At 41.6% G+C, this 18,479-nt stretch overlaps 1 protein-coding gene across 2 annotated transcripts in view; it reads left to right on the forward strand.

Moving 5' to 3' along the window:
• GOSR1 (golgi SNAP receptor complex member 1) overlaps positions 1-12,797 on the forward strand; it is a 34,256-nt gene extending 21,459 nt beyond the window's left edge. For both annotated transcript variants that reach the window (XM_040532512.1, XM_040532513.1), the window contains exons 8-9: positions 7,206-7,288; positions 8,582-12,797. In XM_040532512.1, coding sequence (XP_040388446.1) covers positions 7,206-7,288; positions 8,582-8,706 — 208 coding nt within the window. In that variant the 3' untranslated portion in view covers positions 8,707-12,797. The remainder of the gene's footprint in view (positions 1-7,205; positions 7,289-8,581) is intronic.
• The last annotated feature ends 5,682 nt before the right edge of the window (positions 12,798-18,479 follow it).

Consider the following 18,479-nt stretch of genomic DNA (forward strand, 5'->3'; position numbering starts at 1 on the left):
AAATTTTCCTTTCCATCCTCAATAATTGCAAATACTCAGCTGTGATGTTAATTGATGGCAAACCCTGCTGCATTTTAAGTGAATTCACTGGATAGAAATTTATTCAATGTCTGATTATCAATTGCTTTATCTATTGTAAACCAGCGAAACGATGGGATTGTGGAGGGGAAGCTGTTTGAATTTCTTGAGTAAAGTGAGACATCATTAGCTCATTCTGGCGACTAATGCTGTCTTGTCTTCAAGAGCTGCATCTGCTATAGTTCATTACTCATATTATTTGGGTGTAATTCAGGAAGTTATGAGATCACTTTGCATTTTTTTAGGAGTTGTTGTTAAGCAGCACTCTAAACACTGGAAAGCATTTTTCAGTGAGTGCAGTGGCTTTTGCTGGTAAGCTGCATGCTGGTGACCCCGTTGGCAGTGACTCCACAGAGAACCCTACCCGTGAAACTCCTGCTCTGCCTTTCTGCACAGAACAGAACTGAAGAAGTGCAGAGCCTGACTTTCCTGTGTACGGCTCCTCCATGGGACCAAACATACTTGCAAGAGAACTTCGGGGTACCTCAGCTGAAATTATTAAGTGATGAGTAGGGCTGTCATTCAGATGTTTTGTTAGTGCTAAAATTAAAATGAATTTTTAAATGAATTATGTGACACGGGTTCTTACTGCAGCATATTTCTTTCCAGAAAGGAGTGGGATGTGATAGTTTGTACTGCAGTTCTTTTGGAACAGTGTTCACTTGTCTTGGGCATATTTAAATATAAGCATAGATTTTGCTTAATTTTGTTTGGTGTTCTCAGGTTTTCATTTTCAAACATTATCACTTTCTCAAAATAGCAAATGATTTATTTCTTGTTTTCCAACAACTTGTATTTTTAGGTTGGTTGGCTTTGAAAATTTGTTATAGTTTTGCCTGTGTAGTGTGGTCGGTTCTTTTGGTTTTATAATAATCAACCTGATTGAGGCCAATTTGTCAGATTTATATATTAACAGATTGGACTACTACGCTTCCACTTAGAAGCTGGACCAAACCCATAGATTAAATAAAGAAAAAATCTTCAAGTATACTAGGGTATTCCTTTGGGTAATAATTAGTTTCTAATAAAAGGGAAAAATTCAATTGCATTAAATCCTGCCTTTGCAGAATGGGAAGGTATGAATTAGTTTTTGAGTCTTAGCTCTTTTCAGAAGAGCGTTCCAGAGTCTGGGCAAAATCACATGCTTTTCTGGAGGAATGTTCCTTTTGTTTTCATTTTAGCTTTCATCAAAAGACGCAATAAGCTTTAAAGTAATTTGAAAGATTACGTGTGTGTGGATATATATTTATATATATACGTATACACAAAGAATAAGTGATATAGTCAGAATTGTTATCAATTTAAAAGTAGAGCTTGCATTTCTATGCATAGTCACAGAATCCATTCCCTTAGTCACAGATGTTGTCATGAATTTAAATGAGCAAGTATGATTCATGGAGTACAAAATGAAGCAGAAGTTCCCGTAATACATAAATTATTTGATTTTTAAAAACACGTCTTGTTCCTTTAGAGTTTTGTTTTAGTTCTGAAGCAATATATATTTGACTGAGCTGTCTCAACAGATGAAACAAGGAGTTGACTTTTGGTACATTTTGCTTGATAACATGCTGTGTATATATGGCTGCTGTGTGGGGTAAAAATACCCAACAGCTTAAACATTTGTCTAGGTAAAAACATTTGGCTTCCAAGTCAAGCAGCTTTAAAAGTGTAGCTTGCATGTTGGACTGGTTTGAATTCGATAATGGCTGGAAATGTTTATTACTGTGTACTTTTTCATGCCAGTGAAAACTGCAGACTCTTTTTGAAGACAAATTTGGTTGCGTACATACCTACAGCACTACTGAACATTCAAGGACAAACTAGAAATGTAAGTGAAATTTTGGGGAAAGACGGCTACTAGCGCAGAAATTTGAGATACCTCTTGCAATTTCACGGGAGAGATGGATGGCTCTTTGTGGTTGTGACCCCCAGGCTTACCCAGAAGAGATTCCTCCAGCATGGCAGCAGTCATTAATGCTGTATTTGAGCAGCACTTTAGTATTAAATTTAGAGGGCAGAATACCATCTAGTTTTAGGAACTTGGTTTACACCCATCTCTGGTAGTTCAATCCAGTGCCGCACTGAGAATAGTTCATGCTATTTCCAAGTGAATTGTTAAGTCGGGGTCATCTTGGAATCACCTGACGCTGATGCAGATGGTCTGAATTTATACACAGGCTGGTTTTGGATCACAGGAGAGAAACCGAAATATGTGAAGAAGGGAAATTTGGATTTTTTTTCTTGTTTGAGACCTGTCTATGCATTACAAATGCTCTTGAGCATGTAGGTAAGCTGCAGGTCTGCCTCGTCACACTGTTCACAGCAGTGAACTAGTGGAAAAAAGTTGTCTGTTTACACACTTAGATATAAATTAAATCAGCAGGATAAACTAAAACAGAAAGCTCGAGATGTACAATAAAAAATGATTTTCTTTATCTTCCATATTGCATTTGTAAATGGAGGTTAACATTGGAAGTGCTGTCGTGAGTACAGGGCACTGGGATATGTTTTAAGTAGTTGGGTTACAACTGGAGTTTTTAATTTTCTGCAACGTTTCCATTCTTGTAACATGGACTAGCAGAAATGTATTGTGATTGGTAATCATCAGTTAAGAAGAAATAAGGAACCAAACCTTTCCTGTGGACTGAGGAGCTTGGGAAAACTGGAGGATTAGAATCCATTATCACTTTCCAGGAATGCCCCGATAAGGGATCATCATTATGTTGAAAAAAACTGTGCCTTTAAACCTTATTTCTGTGTGTTGTACTGCTGAATAATTTAGCATAGTTGGATCTTCCACAGGTAGGAAATAGATAATAGATTCCAGTAAGAAGGATATAATCTGTTGTTGTAAATGTTAGGTAGAAGTTTCAAATTATTTTTTTTAAAAAAAGAAAATTGTTCTGGGAGTAACTCTTGTTACTGTGTCAAGCTACTAAAAGGGACCAATACTGAGTAGAGAAGATGATTCATTTTTTTATATAAAAAAAAATTGTCAGTAAACAAATGGTAACAGTGAGTTAATGAGCGTGTGTTAGGGATGGGAAGGGAAGCGAAACTGTTTAATGAAGGATATGAGGAAGCCTCAATACTCAAGACTGTACGAGACCAGTCAGGGGACTAGCTCCAACGAGCCATGTGTTTTCCTCTTGATTGTGCTTAAATTTAATAGCCTCAGGTTCACAATTATAAAGGCTTAGTAGGTAAACCACCTAATGTTCTGAGTAATCAAGTTATACATGAAGAACAGTGCTTTCTACTTGAATTTTGATTTCTGAATAGCTGGTATCCAGTAAAATTCTTGTTTGTGGACATCACAATGACCATATGACAGTAAAACTTTAAAATGGCAACCATTACCTTTATTTTTCTTCAAAGCACATCAATAAGACCTACCCCATTGCGCTAACATTTTCAAAATCCTGAGGGGGAAAAAAAAGGTTCCAATCTTGTCATCCATAAACTTAAACGGTTATATTGTGCCTTTTTATAAGAAATGGACAGTTTTGCTCATCAGATACTAAAGCTCGAACCCTGTATTCCATCATAATCTGTAAGAACCATTTCCAAAGGCATGCTGGAGGTGTCTCAGGAACACTTTATATCCTGGCAGTCACCTCGTATTTTCACTTCTGTAAATTAATGGATGCTTTAATGAGTCTTTGGATGCATCTTAAGAAAACACGTGGCTTAATTCAGGAGTGCATTGAGAGATGATGTATTAAAATTTCATTTGGACAAGTATCAAGCCGGTGTGGAGGCATAAGATAAGAAGCTGTAGGTTACTGAGCAAGCTGTCCTGTGTACAGCTACAAAGTCTTTTTTTCCAGCTCAGTGCCTAGTAATTCCAAATTCACTGAGTACTTTTCTCAATAGCAAATTCAGGTTTTTTGTGAGTTTGTTTTTTACTTTAGGAAACTAAAAGACCCATATGCTGAGTTGTAAATATGTAATCTGTCAAATGCTGTATCTTCTCACATAGGATACAATTTGATATACTTACTGTTCTAATTTTGTAGCCCCTTTTTTCAGCCCTAGATCGTGACTGCTTTTCTGTATTGATCTACAGCTGTTATTCTTTGTTGAGAATTTCTGTTGGCACCTTCTCTTACTTGCTGTTCTTTGTACTCTCATGCACTGTTGGTAGAGGCAGTGAGCAATGCTGTTTTTATTCCTCCTGTTACCTAATTTTCACTTTCTCTTCTTGTAATTTTGTCCTAAAAAGGACAAATTTTGTCCTAAAAAGGTCTCCTGTGTAATCAAATCAGTTGCGTTCATGGGTCAGGTGAGTTGGTGTATCCCCAACACCAAGCACACACAACTTGCTGTGTGCAACTACTTACGCGGTCTAAGAGGAGAAGCTTTGCAGGCTTTCTTTGGTTCTTTTTGTGAAAATGAAGGGTTTTGGTTAGCTGATTGTGGCAAGCTCTGTCTGAACACCAAGGAGGCAGCTGCAAGCCCTGTTGCTTCCAGTTAGCCCCGAGTTCCATTTTCGCTTTCTGCTGAATTGGTACTTCGAAAGTATAAAGGAAAAAAATGCAAAAATACAAAATGCTGTGGGTTTTTCTCAGTTATGCACAGAAGCTTCCATTGTGTTGTTTGTTTTTAATGAATCTAAAACTTCACACTTAAAATGTTAAATCTCTTCTCATAGAGCTGCTGATTCGAAATGTTAATTTTTTGCCTGCATGTTTCTAAACTGTTTATTCTCTTTATGAATGATAAACTCCCAGATCCTCCTGAGGGTTCAAGTTCACCTGAATGCTAACGTAACCTTAAAATAATAGATCGATCTGCCTCGTCAATGCACGTTACTCTGTTCACAAGGCCTCACGATACAGACTTTTGGGGAGAGTCTTTTTATGTTTGTCTGGCACGCGATATGAAGGCTGACAGTAGTATGTCAGGGGCTACTTGTGATGGAGCAGGCAGACTGACTGGAAGGGAGCCCAAACGAACTTACAGCTCCAGAAATCCTTTAGGGATCATTGATCTGGGCTCTTTTCTTAAGATGTCTGTGAATTGTGATGCTGACTTTTTGCTACAGGTTTGAAGGGACAATTGTTAGCTTGGCTCTGCTGGGTTTTGCCAGCTATTTTTACATTGTTGGCTGTAGCGTCCTAGTGGAGAAGCCAGTGCTACATCAGGTGGTCCAGAGCTGCTCGTTTCAGATGTTTTGTTCAGAGAGAAACCTGCAGTGAAATACATCAAGTGGTCTTCGTTACAAAAATGTGAGAAATGCCAATACTATGTTAAATAAGTGCAGAAATAGTCTGTGTGCGTGCCTCTTTCTACCAGATGTACCTGGGAAGATGCACCAAGATGTGGAAGGGTGCTTTGCTACCTCCTGGTACCGAAATGCCACATCAGCCACAGTATGTTAGTATCCAAACAAATGGTGTTTCAGCACTACAACTGTTAGGAAAAGATAAGTCCAAAGCCTTGAAACCCACATGAATTTGGTACAAAATGGTGATTGGGAGTCAGATGTGTGGAGCAAGTGCATTCAGACAGTTCAGCAGTTAATATCGCTAGCTGTGATTTTTGTACCATGCTTGGGTACAGACACCGAGCGTGAGCAAGCATAAAATGCTCTTGAAGGTTTGGATATCTAATTTGGTAAAAGATGTGTTCTCCTATCGATTCATTTTCCTGGGAGATGACAGCTTTAGTTCCCTTTTCTCATGGTTCTCTCTGTGGTGGTGTTGTTCCACTTAACTTTTGTTCTCGCAGAACCCTTTCCCTCCATATTTAAGGCTTAGAAACTTCTCCTAGCACTTCTTTTAATCATTGTTATTCATGTAAGTATAGTCAGTAGCAATATAGGTGTCATTTTCCGAGTTTTTATCCAGCAATGTTGTATTTATGCCCTCCTTTGTGTCTTTCTGAAATGCTGCCAGCCGAGGAGAGCAGTATTTCTCCTGCTGTTCCTTCTTAAGCACTGCGCCTCCAGAACCTAAACTCTTATATATTGTTTCTCTATATGTGAATGAGGGTGTTTGTCAAGGCAAAGCTACTGCATTCAGAGTAGCTACGTGAAATACTACCTGGGGCTATATAGTAATAGCATACCCTTCTGATTTTCATTGCATAGCTGTTGGTTTTATGGGTTGAAGAGAAACTTTAAAAAAAAAAAAAAAAAAAAAAAAGCTGACTATTTGTTTAAAATGTTCATTTAAATATCTTATTTAAATAAAATAAAGCACAGTTTGAAATGGGAAACTTTATTCACCTGTGTTGTGTTCTTATATTTGGATAAAGTATGTACAGCTGGACCCTGTATTATTAAAGAAGCAGAGTATGAAAAATGGTATTCCCATGTATGACATTCTTAATTAGGACCAAAGTTCAAAAACGTGTTTTATCTGTGCTATGATAGAAGTATCATTTGATACGATTTCATTATACACCAGCTTTGTTAACTCCAGTTTGTGGAAAACAGTGAAGTTGGGCTTGCTGGGACATGAATACAGGAGAATCCAGGCTTTGCCTTCTTACCTGGAGAGAGGACAGGATTAATCCTGAGTCAAACAAAGTAAACCCCAACACTTCATTGTGTTTAAAGGTCTTCAAAGACCCGCTGACTGTGTTCAGAAGCCTTTTGTGTAAAGCTCCGTGAGCTGTGTTCTCAAACTGCCCTTCCATCTCCTCTCGACCAGCACGTTCCCTTTGTAAATTGATTTTTAATAGTGAAGCAGCTCTTATTTGCCTAATACTTCTATAGTAATTTTATCTTGATGGCAGAAAAGAATTTTAATATGCCCTCTAGAGTGAAAGTAAGCCTGGTGCTTTTCTGATTAAACAAAATTCTGAACTTTAAACCTTAGGCAGGAAAACTACTGTTAGGTGTGCTTGTAATGGAACATCCCTTTTGTTGGGGGCTGGGGAGGAGATGTCCCAAAAGCCCGCCTCTTTCAAGAAATCGGTGTTTTCAATTGTTAATGGCTTATGTACAAAGAGAAATCATTTAAGTGTAAAAGATAGAGATTAATGGAAAAAAATGTTGTTTCATTCATATTGCTTCACCTCATTCATTGTTCGCTAAAGAAGTGCTCCCTGCTCGCTCTCCTGTTTCCTGGAGATTATTCTTAGCACCAGCGACTTGATCCACTCTTTTCTTTCTCCAGCATCGCCATGGCAACTAAAGAAAATATGACTTCGCAGAGAGGGATGTTGAAGTCAATACAAAGCAAGATGAATACCTTGGCTAGTATCCTTTCTTAAAAATACTGTACTGCCGGAGCATAAGAAGAGGTACAGTAACATTTTTTTCAGCACATCATTTAGGGATCAAAATGCTTTGCAATGCTAATGGCTGTATCGCCCACAGTGGTCTTGTCACCAGTGACAAATAGGCTTTTTTCCCCAGTGTCACTTTCTTAATCTAAGTGAAGTATCTTAATGATGAATGTGGTGAACAAGTTGGTTTTGCTTAACTTTGAACACTGTATATAGATCGGTATCTTTAATTTTCACATAGAGATCTGCAGCAGCATTTAATGGCCTTCCCCGCTATACATCTTCTTAAAAGTGTAATATCTTGCTTTTTTTGCTTTCAAGATCGTCCAGAGCTAAAACTTGGCATAGATTGCTGCTTGTTATGGTTTACAGGCAAGTACTCATGACCTGACATTTTTGCAGATGTTAAGATTTTGGTTCCTCAGTTTCTCTCCGTACTTCATGTTTGTGGCTAAAAGAATGTGCCGGGTTGTCAAGTCATGCACGTTTGTCTTTCTCCCCCTTACTCCTTCCTTTCTGTCATAAGGGCCCAAGGAACGGCATTAGTGTCATCTGATTAGACAGATTACATCCTGAAGAGATGTATCTTGGTGAGCCATAAATTTCATTACAGTTTTTAGCAACTGGCAAGAACAAAAAAAAAAAAATTCAATAAGCTTTGGCCTTAAAGGATTCTTGGTTCCAAAGACATGAAACTCTGAAACTGATTATCTTGCTGGCTGTTGTATTTTGTACATTAAAAGATAGATTTGCATATTATGATTTTACAGGAGGAGGAGTTTTTTGTGTTATACAGGGAACAGTGCATATTCATGCAGCGTGCATGCTTTTCTCAGTCAAATGCCTTTGGTTGTTCCCTTCACTAGTAACTGTGAAGTTTCATTTTTTTTAACTTTCATTAAATATCACAGATGTTATATATAGTTGCTCCATTTTTTTCATTCTCGTTCAAGCATTATTAAAAGTAACAGCCTCACATTGGAGGTTATATCAAGCACTGGTAATTTAGGTGATCAAATACTAAATTCTGTGTAAATGTGAACTCTGAGCTGCTCTGTCACCTCTCTTTGATTGTCTGATTAGTGAAGTACAGTTGAAATCCTGCTAACTATCTGTAAGTTTTTGTTTTTAATTGCATTTGCTTTCTCCAGCTTGGGAGTAGTTCTGCATTTCTTGCAGTGTTGCTCACTTCCACATGCAGAATTTGGGGCTTGTTAATAAAAATGCTGGCTTTTGATATGACCTTGACTCAGCCTCCTTAAAGATCGGTTTCCAGCAGTGAACAGCCTGATTCAGAGGATCAACCTTCGGAAACGACGAGATTCTTTCATCTTGGGTGGCGTCATTGGCATCTGTACCATCCTACTGCTGCTCTATGCTTTTCATTGATGGATGTGCCCCCGTGGACTCTGCTAAACTCATCACCACCATCCCTCCCCTCCAGTCAAGGAAAAGTGAGTGGGGGAAGAGACAGACTTGGAACAGCCTGCTCTTTGTGGCTGGGAGTATCAGCATGATGTCTAAAGTTTAGGATGGTAGACTGCGACACTGGTTTTGGGTTGAAGCTGCAGTGTTTCTCCTTCCCTGCCATACATCTTCCTTTGGTTAAATTAGATGGTCTTTTCTTTTTTTTTTTTTCTTTAATTCCCTGTTTCACCGCAAGGTAAGTAAACATGGGACTCTTAACAAAACCAGTGGAACAGCTGCTGTGCTCAGTGGCGCTGGGGAGGTCTGTTGTTGGCTGGTAGGTGGAAAAAGAGTGTTAGGCATCCCTGGGCTGGAAGCTGCAGGAAGCCTGCTTCCCCACTAGGCCAAGCGCAGTACTGAACACTTTTGTCCTATGAGAAGAATATTGCAGCTTTAAGCCATCAGGTTGCTCTGCTACTAAATACATGTTCTGTAATTCTTTTTAACTCATGGCTGAGATACTAGTTATTTCTGCGTTATTTGTGCTGTGAAAACTGTGCTTCACGCAAATTCCTCAAAGAAAAAAAAGGATTGTTCAGTTCACTTTTTGCACAGAATATGAATAAACCACCCTCTGAGGAACATTTATAGTTTTTTTTTTTTGTGGCTTTAAAGGGACTAACAAGTCCCCTTTTGTAAAAAGGGAGCACAGTGTCCTAGCAGCTGTTTACCATAGTGTTCAGTCATCTGAAACGTGACCAAACATGAGTTCACCTGAAAGCAGACTTTTGGGTGTAAATACTTGGATTTTGGATGACATCATAAAGGTCTTTATAAAGACATGATTGAAAAGCCTATATTGTAATTTACATAAAGTTATTCTAATAGCATTAATATTTTTACACTGTAAGTAGGATATAATCTAAACTGTCAATTGGAAATTAAAATTATGATGGTTATAGCTGAGGCAAATGTATCTAAGTGCAAAAGTTTGGGACATGCCTCCTCATAGTAAAGAGCTGAATGTATGAATAGTGAACCAAGTTTCATTTACCATTATCTGGGGGGAAGTTTTTTTTTTCTTGTCCAGACATGGAACATGAACCCTGTTGCGTTTGTGTCAATAAACAAAACCGATGTCAGGAATGGCTTTGATATTGCAGATTCACGAGTTATGGATTATTTCTGCTCTCTCAATGGCTCTTTTTCCATCTGTCATATCGTAACCCACTAAATAGAAACTGAGGCACTGAAATCTCTTTCTAAGAACTTGATCAACTCTTTTTGCAGTGAATTTACAGTGCTTCTAACTGGTTTCATGTATGCCATTACCCACAAATGCCAGGTAGTCTCCGGGTTCTCTTCTGGGACGGAGTCTAGCGGGACAGTCGCAGTATTTTTACTGCTTTTTATAGTGTCTGTGAAGTACCTGTTGGAGGGAATAGAGACTTGTGCCTGTCTAGTGTGCAAAACCACAGTGTTGCGCCTAAAATGTTTGTATGGATTTGAAGGCTTATTTGCAGAATAGTAACTTTGTGCTATAAAGTCTGCAAGGACTTCTAATCAGTCATCTTGTCATTTGGGATTCAAAAGCGTTTGAAATGAATACATGTAAAACGGTGGGGCTTGTATTTTAAATAAAGGGTGATATATTTGGATGATCTGGGAATGTTCCTGGTTTGAAATAAAGTGTTCATTAAAGGGGTTTATGGAAAACCTTGATGGATAAAGGAAGTTTTATTAATGAATCTGTGTGTTGGGAGATCAAACTTCATTTCCCCCAATGCTTTTTCTTTGATTCCACCCCCACAGGACCCTGATCAGCAGTTGTCCTTCTGTTTAGGATTTGTAGGATTTGATCGCTATATAGTTGGCAGTATAAGATCTGCAGTATCGTAAATAAATTCATTTACTTAATCTGAAAACCAGTCTTTTTTACTGGACTTAATTGATTATTTGGTGCATATATTTAATCTTATTGTGTGATAAAGCTGCTATGGAAAATGTGTAGATTATAATAAATATGTAAACATGATTGATTTTTCATGTCATGAAGATGTTATGGAGGAACTGATATATTTTAGTACAAAATAATAGAAATATGCTGAATTATCTCTGATAAAGCTTTACTGGAAGTGGTTTCAGTATTTACAACCCCTCTATGACTTTTATTTATGTTGGTTTTGCATTGGAAAATACATTTTATTAATCTTGTAATCTCCCTTTCATTATCTTCTCCTCTAGCTATGTGAGCAGGCATTTTGCATTGCTCTCTGAAGTGATGTGCTTGCATATAGCCAAAGGGGAAGGACTTGCTAATTCTCCTGAATAATTCTCCTGAATGTCTCTGATAACATGAACCTGTAGGTGGGACAATGGACTGTTAAAAGGAAAACAGAGGGTTGTACATTTAATCTCAAATTCCAAAATACAGGTTTGTGTGTCTCCTGTTGCTAGATATGTTCTCTAAGTTTTTTTCTTCAGTATAGTTCCTCTTGCTCTAAGGAAGAAAAAGTCCTTAAAGAATTCTCATTTCTGCAGTTCCTGGCAAAGTTGCAATTTTGAAACTCATCCAAGCAGAATTGTGCTGAGAAAATTGTTAGTAAGCCATAGAAATGAAGTGAGTAAATGGGATAAACATTTCTGCAGGGCACATAGTTTCCTTCCCCTCTCCTTTTTAAATTTCTTCTTTATTCTTGCCAGTACACAAGCACCAACTTTAAACCTGTCCACCAACCCCTTGGGTAAGCATTAGAACACAAGGGATCCTTTTCATCCCCCAAATGGACACAAATATTTTTAGGCTTTTTTTTTTTTTTTTTTTCAAAAAAAATCGTGTTTCTCTGATCTTCATGCTCCAGTTGCTTGAGCAGAGGGGGCACGGGGGCAGCACCAGGTGTTGCACATTCAAGTGGTGAGCTTTTGTGTGGCTACAACCAAGAGCACAGCTGAAGCTTATCCTTGCCCCTCCCTGGAGGGTGTGCAAGCAAGGCTGGAGGTGGAGGCAGGGCTTTGCCAGCCTGGAAGGGACCTGGGACCAAGCAAGGTGGTGCTTCTCCTAGGGTGAGTTTGCCCTTCCTTGGGGAGGCACATTTTTATAAATCAATTCTGAGTTCGTCAGCTTTTGGATATCAAGGTGTGCTATAAATTCGTACTGGATTCATCACACTAATCAACTAGACTTTTTTGCTTGTAGCTTTTAAAGTCATTTCTTTTGGAAGGCCTTAAGATCACTGTGAGAAGAAAGAGGCAGTTCCTTACTGGGTATCGAAAATGAATGAGCAAAAGTAGGAGTTTTTTTAGGTGATGTGAAAGTTTCAGATAAGTTTGTCAACTGCTTGTCCTCAAGGTCTGCACTCTCAGAGGAACTGTGTTCCTGAAGCTCCCCCCCAAACTGCTATGCAGGGGGTGGAGGCTGGTCTGCCACTTCTGGTTGTGAAACTCAATCAGGATTGTTTTAGTTCCCTAAACCTAGCAGCTTGTTTCCCAAGATCACTTAATGCATGATCTTTTCTTAGGTTTTTTCCCCAAAACTTTCATTTGAAACAGGAAGAAGTAACAGCTATACCACTTTTGAAGGATGAAATAATTCTTAAACTCCTAATAACAGTACTAGATTATGCAATCCTTCAGAGCAGTGGTCCTATTTAGCAATGTCAAAGGAGTCTACAATGCAAGACAAAAGACATACTGAGACAAAACTGAGCCATATTCCAGGTGAAATCCTCTTGGTGCCCGTTATCTGATGTGCTGATTGGATATTTGAAACCAGTGTGATGCTTTCAGCTCTGAATATGTAAGTGGTTGTTGGTGTGTCTGCTACAGAGTGAGGAAGGCAGTTGAAATCAACACTCAAGATAACAAAAAACGCACACAACTTTCTCGCAAAACATCCCAATGCAGACTTTTGTAAATTAGTTTCTGATCACACTTTCTGATTTTTTTCTGTTTTTCATATAGCTACTTGAAACTTACTTTATTGTATCTGTAATTATTTTTTTCACCTATTGTGCATTCTCTGTATATATTTAAAAAGCTTTGATATGTAATTTAATAATAAATTAGAATTCTAAGCAAGGTGCTTGGTTCTTTCCTCATGACGATCTTTGCCTACTCAACCTTCTGTGAAGATGCAGAGAAGATTTGGTAACTCATCTCTCCAGTTTGGGATTGTCACTGAATGTACACGAGTTTATTCTCCTTTTTGTACCAAATACCAGATGTGTAGGAGCATTTCCTGACCCAGGTGCTCAGTTTGGTGGGACCTGTTCATCCTTCCTGCGTGTTTTTGGAGCCCCCTTCTCACCTTCTGTTTCAGGCATCCACGTTGGCAGTGTTTGAATGTAATAAGATGACTTTGTTTTGTAGTGCTTTGGCAGATGGAAACAAGGATGGTTTTCTTTAAAGGTAAGCTTTAAGAAGGTTTCTGTATACCCATAGTATGGGACATAAATTCCTAAATGCACACCAAAACTGATGTTGTGAAACTGTTGGGGTGTTCCCCGTCCCCGTTTTTAACACACTTCTCTGGGCTTTGGTACCTTTTTTCCCCCTTCTCTAATCACAACACAAACCCCAAAATAAGCCAGTACTTTGAACACAGACCAAGCAGTTGTAAGAACTCACAATGAAGTTGTCATGGTGTGCAATTACCCAGCAGGGCTGCGCTCTGGACAGCCTCCATCCCCAGGTGTTCAAACCAGGCCATGGCATGCCCAAAGAACTGGAAAGGGTTCCTCCACTTGTTGGTATTTCCAGTTTCTGTAACTGGTTGCTGCATCTTGCAATGTCACTCAGATTTATTTTCTCAAATGAGAAAGTCTGGGTGGTGGTTTGATACCTGTCCATCTGCGTAAGAGCTGGTCATTAGCTTCCTCTCAGCACTGTTGTGCTGTGCCTGTAATGCTGCTTTAAAGAGAAATTTGTGTGTCCTTAATGTGCCTACTAAATATTCAGGAATGACCATATCCTTCCTCAAGGGAAGGTTTAGGCTGGATGTTCCAAGCTGGAGAGCTAACTTCAGAAACTGCTTTGCAAGCGGAGACGCAGCTCTGCCTTCCGACAGCGGGCAGCACAGTTCATTCCTCCAGCAGTGGCGCTGGTAATAAGTGGTGCATAAAATTCCATCTTCGCTTGGATTAGAAAGTAAATTATTAATGGAGCTGAATCCTTTTTTCCAACTCCCTGTACAGTCAATAATTCATAGTGGCACAAGCGTAAGATTTATATTTTTAACCATCCACCTCCCAGAGTACCGTTGTTTGTGTTGCAAACTGTTGTCCTTCCTGACAACCTCGGGCTCTTCGTGCATTATGGATCAGCTCTGTTCTGCCCCTTTGGTCCTGGTGCGATTCCCCGAGCAGATTTCCTGCTGAGAGGGAACCGAGCACACCATGAGAAATTCATAAGGAGAGATGGGAGTGGCTTTGTTTTATCTGTGTGGCTGAACGCGGGAGATGTGCTGCTGTGTGGACTGGAGATTTTCTGTTGAAACCTTCAAAACTCAACGTTTACCAAATGTTCCCTTATCCAGAACAGGGGGCTTCAGGCACAGAGACTGCTTGCAGTGTCTGGGATGTGCTCGTTGAACACTGAAGCCTTCATCTCGCCCTTCTGCAAGCTGTTTGAGACTTCCACACCTGTGTGCTGGCGCTCATCTCCTCCTTTGTGTCTTCCTGTCACTGCCTCCCTCCTTGGTCTTTGTTCCTAACAGGACCCTGAGGCTTTGCTAACCCGCTTCTGGCAGCACTACAAGTATAGCAGGCGGAAAGCTCTGGCTGTGATCAGTCCCTCTGCCTTTGAAGCAGCATTTGCAGTTCCCTCATTGTGTATTATTTTCCTGTTGTCTTTCCACTTTCACGCCCTGTGAATTCTCTGCCAGTGGTGTGATTTTAAGAAGTCTTCTCTGATTGACTCCTTTCAGGTCTTTGCATCTTGTGATGCTTTTTCCACTCTGCTGCCCTTCAGATCCTCCTCCCTTGCTTGCTGGGTGTTTGGCTTCAACTTGACATTTCAAACACATGAATTTGCTTTTGGTCTCATAATTTTCATCTCTTAAAAATGTATCCTTACTTTGAAGTCCAGAGAGGCTGTCCCAAAGCTATTTGAAGCTTATCAATCAAAACCACACCTGGAGCTCTGTCTGAAGCCTCACGGATGATACCCACCTCGGTGCGCAAGCACAGTGTGCTCTGTCCTCAGTGCTGCAATCAGGTTGACCACTGCCTTCAGATGTTTTGTTTCTTTTCTTATCTTCCTTGCCCCTACCCATCTGTCTGGTGCAAGGTTTGTGGGAGAGGGGACAATATTCTTCATCTTTTGTCTTTCTAAAAATACATGGGAAAACCTGGTAGCTCCTTGCTGCCAGCTACAAACCCAAATCCCATTTAGCTGCCAGCTGTATTGTGGAAACTGATGGTGTTACTGGTATGTGTGCCTGGGTCAGTCTGTTACAGGCCTGTCGGGCTGTGGACCTGTGCTGAGCTGGCTTCTCTCAGGGCGAAATGCTGCTGAAACATCACATTTTTGAGGGAGCCTTTTCTTGGAGCTCTGCAGGGTGCTCAGGAACATTGCAGGTGGAAAAAGGCATCAGGAACACAGTGATGGGGTGTCCCTGGCGGGTCCAACTGCTGCTGCCATACAAACATTCGCTACGTTAGTGAGGAACAGGACTGTGAAAGGGCTTTCTTGCTACTGGAGGCTGGTGATGACCAAGTGATGGAGCCGGGCCGTGGCAGAGGCCTGGAGCTGTTGGGCTGAGGCCTGGGCTGGGCCCGGCCTCCCCTCGAGGCCGGATGTCGCCAGGCAGGTCGGGCACAGAACGGGGCAGGCCTGGATATTTCCCCGCTGTGCCGCGAGGGGAGTTCCCTCTAGGTCAGGCATGTCTCACCAGCGCTAAATTTACTCTAAAATATTACCGAGATGGGGCGGCTTGTGAGTCAGGCCTATAAAAGCACGCCTCGCTTATGTAAAGAAATGCAGCTTGTGAGGAGGCAGGAGGGCCACCAGCCTCCCGCGGAGGCCGTGCGGTGCTGGTGTGTCTGCCCTCCCGAAATAAACGGGGCTCTGCAGGCAGGGATGGCTCCTCCGGGTTGGGTCTGTGCCTGAGAACAGGGCTGAGGTCTGCAGCCACCTCTCCCTGAGTTTCCATGCATTTCAGGAAGCATAAATAATTTTCAATCTCCATTCTGGCTCAAAGTTAAATAAATGGAACTGGAGGGATGAATAAGTTCATCTGCTCTTGTCCAGGAATATTCAGCTTGAGCTATTCTGCTGTGGGAGAGGGAAGGAGCATTGTGAGGGTTGCTGCTGTGGGGATTCTGGTTTTTGGGTCTTTTCTGTTCATTCAGGTCTGTGTGTTTGGCCTTTGAAAATCCCCTAGGCAGCTGTCTGTTTGCTAGATGAACGTCCCTGAGTGCTCAGCTACTGTGCAGCTCCCACCACGGCTCAGCTGTACCCAGGGGTGAGCTCCTCGCCCTGCCCAAGGTGAGGATGCTCCTGGGCTCAGAGACTGAGCCCTGGCCCCTCTGTGGGCACGGTGCTGATGGCTGCACTGAGAGTGGGACGGGGGGGATCCCGTGTGTCCCCCTGCTGCTGGTTCAGCTCCAGGAGCTCCAGCTTATGCTCTCTGTACATGTTGCAATGTGGAAAACAAAATCAAGGTCTAAATAGAGCATCCTTTAAAGATTAAATGTCTTCCCAACATCCTTTTAATGGTTTGCTGCTGCCCTAGCCCAGCCACGTCAAACCTGTCAGGGTGAAGGGGGTGAGTTGCCCTCTTTCCTTCTGCTGCCCAGATGAAATTGATGACGTGATCCGTTTGCATCGATCCTCGCTGGGAAGGAGCGTAACATACGGGTTTTAGGGGATTGGACCTCAGACCAAATAACTGGAAGAAAATGCTTTAGAACCAGCAGCCTATAATTAAACCTCTCCAAGGCACGGCGAGATGCAGCGAGCTCAGCAGAAGGAGGCATTTTGCTGTGAAGACTTCCCGTCTTTGTTTCACGCTGTGTGCTATTAAAGCAAACAACCTAACAAGCTTCAGCAACGTTCGGCAGCTCTTGACCAAGAATAGCATCTAACCTTACAGCTAAGCTGGAAACAATGAGGACCATCAGTCTTCACATTTTAGCACATAAACTAGGTAGCTTGGCTCATGGAGAAATCCCCATGACTCTATTTTTGGTAATCTGGAGCTTGCAGGATGGGAGATTTCATCTTCTGAGGCATCCAGCAGTAACCACCAGAAGGGGAAGGTCCCGATTTAGAGCAGTGCCCTGATCTGCTGAGGCAATTTGTACTTAGCTGCGCAAGCTGCCTTTCTCTGTTCTCAGTCGTATGCGTTTTAACCATCGCTCTTGCTACGAAGTTTGTAGAGTATGTCATGTCTGATTAAAAAAAAATATGAGCTTGGGACGTGATGGAAATGTCTGCCTTGTGCCTATGGGGTCAGCTAGGCTCCTGTTGGAGAGCCCTGCGCAGATGCGCAAGATGATGTTTTGTGGCTCTGCCTGCCTTGGTGGCAGTCTTAATTTGGTCTTAACATCTCCAGCTAATTACCTTTCTGTGAGGGAGAAGGTTGGGGTACAATCTGTCTCGTTTGGCCCAGAATTGAGCTCCAAGCCCCTCATGTCTCTGCAGATGAGGGTGATTTAACAGAGCCAGACGTGTTCGTGTGCTGCTCAGACGCCCGGCGCAGTTGCACGCTGCTCCTGCCTGGTTCTGGGGTGGCTGCAGCACCCCGAGCTCTGGCTTGGTCACCCCACAAGCACTGTGCCAAGCCCTTCACTGCACTTCCTGCAGCAGCATCCAGTGTTATGAATGAGAGAGCAAAATCGTTTTCTCTGTGCTTAATTTGTAGCTCTCATGTACAGCAAAGTCATAGAAACCATATGAAGAATTGGTGACCAACTTTTTGTCCCTTGCTGGAACCCCCAAACTCATGCAAATTCATTAGCTAAGACAAACTTAGAGGTGAATGGAGAGCCTATAGTGTTTAGTAGAAACCATATGCAACATGGAACTGGGATGTAAACCTCTTGATGTTCCTTGGCATATCTATTATACATGAGCCATCAGAGCAGTGTATTAATAAAACAGGAGGCTAAAGCACTTGGCACTCCCAGCTCTTTAGCGAAACATCAGAGCAGAGGCTGTCAGCCTCAGTCTTTGAAGCCTGGAGCTTGCATCTGCCCAGCTGCTTCAGTGACACGGTCAGGATGCTCGGGGAATGCTCCCATCGAAGGGAGATCTCTCCACTCTCTGCATGTTGTTTTTTTTTTATGCTAGCAAGATTCTCCTCCTCCAGGACAAAAATATCCTCCTTTGCTGCTCAGCCTTCATGCATGCTGGAATTCTTAAGCAGTAAGTGACAAGGCCAAAGATGGGATTAAAGCAACCTCAGACATCAGCGTGCTGAGATGCAAGCTGTTTCTGCTCCTCGAAAGCTCTCCCCACTGGGGCTGCTCTGTCCAGCCTTGTGCTGTGCATGAGGCCCTTGGTTTTGCTGAAGAATAAGTGAATGACACTGAATTTTCTAACTGTCTGAGTTGCTTCTCTATCAAAACAGACAAAGGTGGCTCTTTAGACCTCCCTGGCACCAGGCTCAAGCTTGCAGAGCTTCTGGGCAAGCAGAGGCAGGAAGGGAGGCTGCTTCGTGCCAGGCCTGACCTCGGTGCCAAATGGGATCAGCCGCAGCAGAGGGGAAGGCTGGAGCTGCTTGGCTGTAAGCATTCATGGGTGGTGATCCCTGA

This window comes from Cygnus olor, chromosome 20 (assembly GCF_009769625.2).
Source record: "Cygnus olor isolate bCygOlo1 chromosome 20, bCygOlo1.pri.v2, whole genome shotgun sequence".
In the NCBI taxonomy this organism is placed as follows: Eukaryota; Metazoa; Chordata; class Aves; order Anseriformes; family Anatidae; genus Cygnus; species Cygnus olor.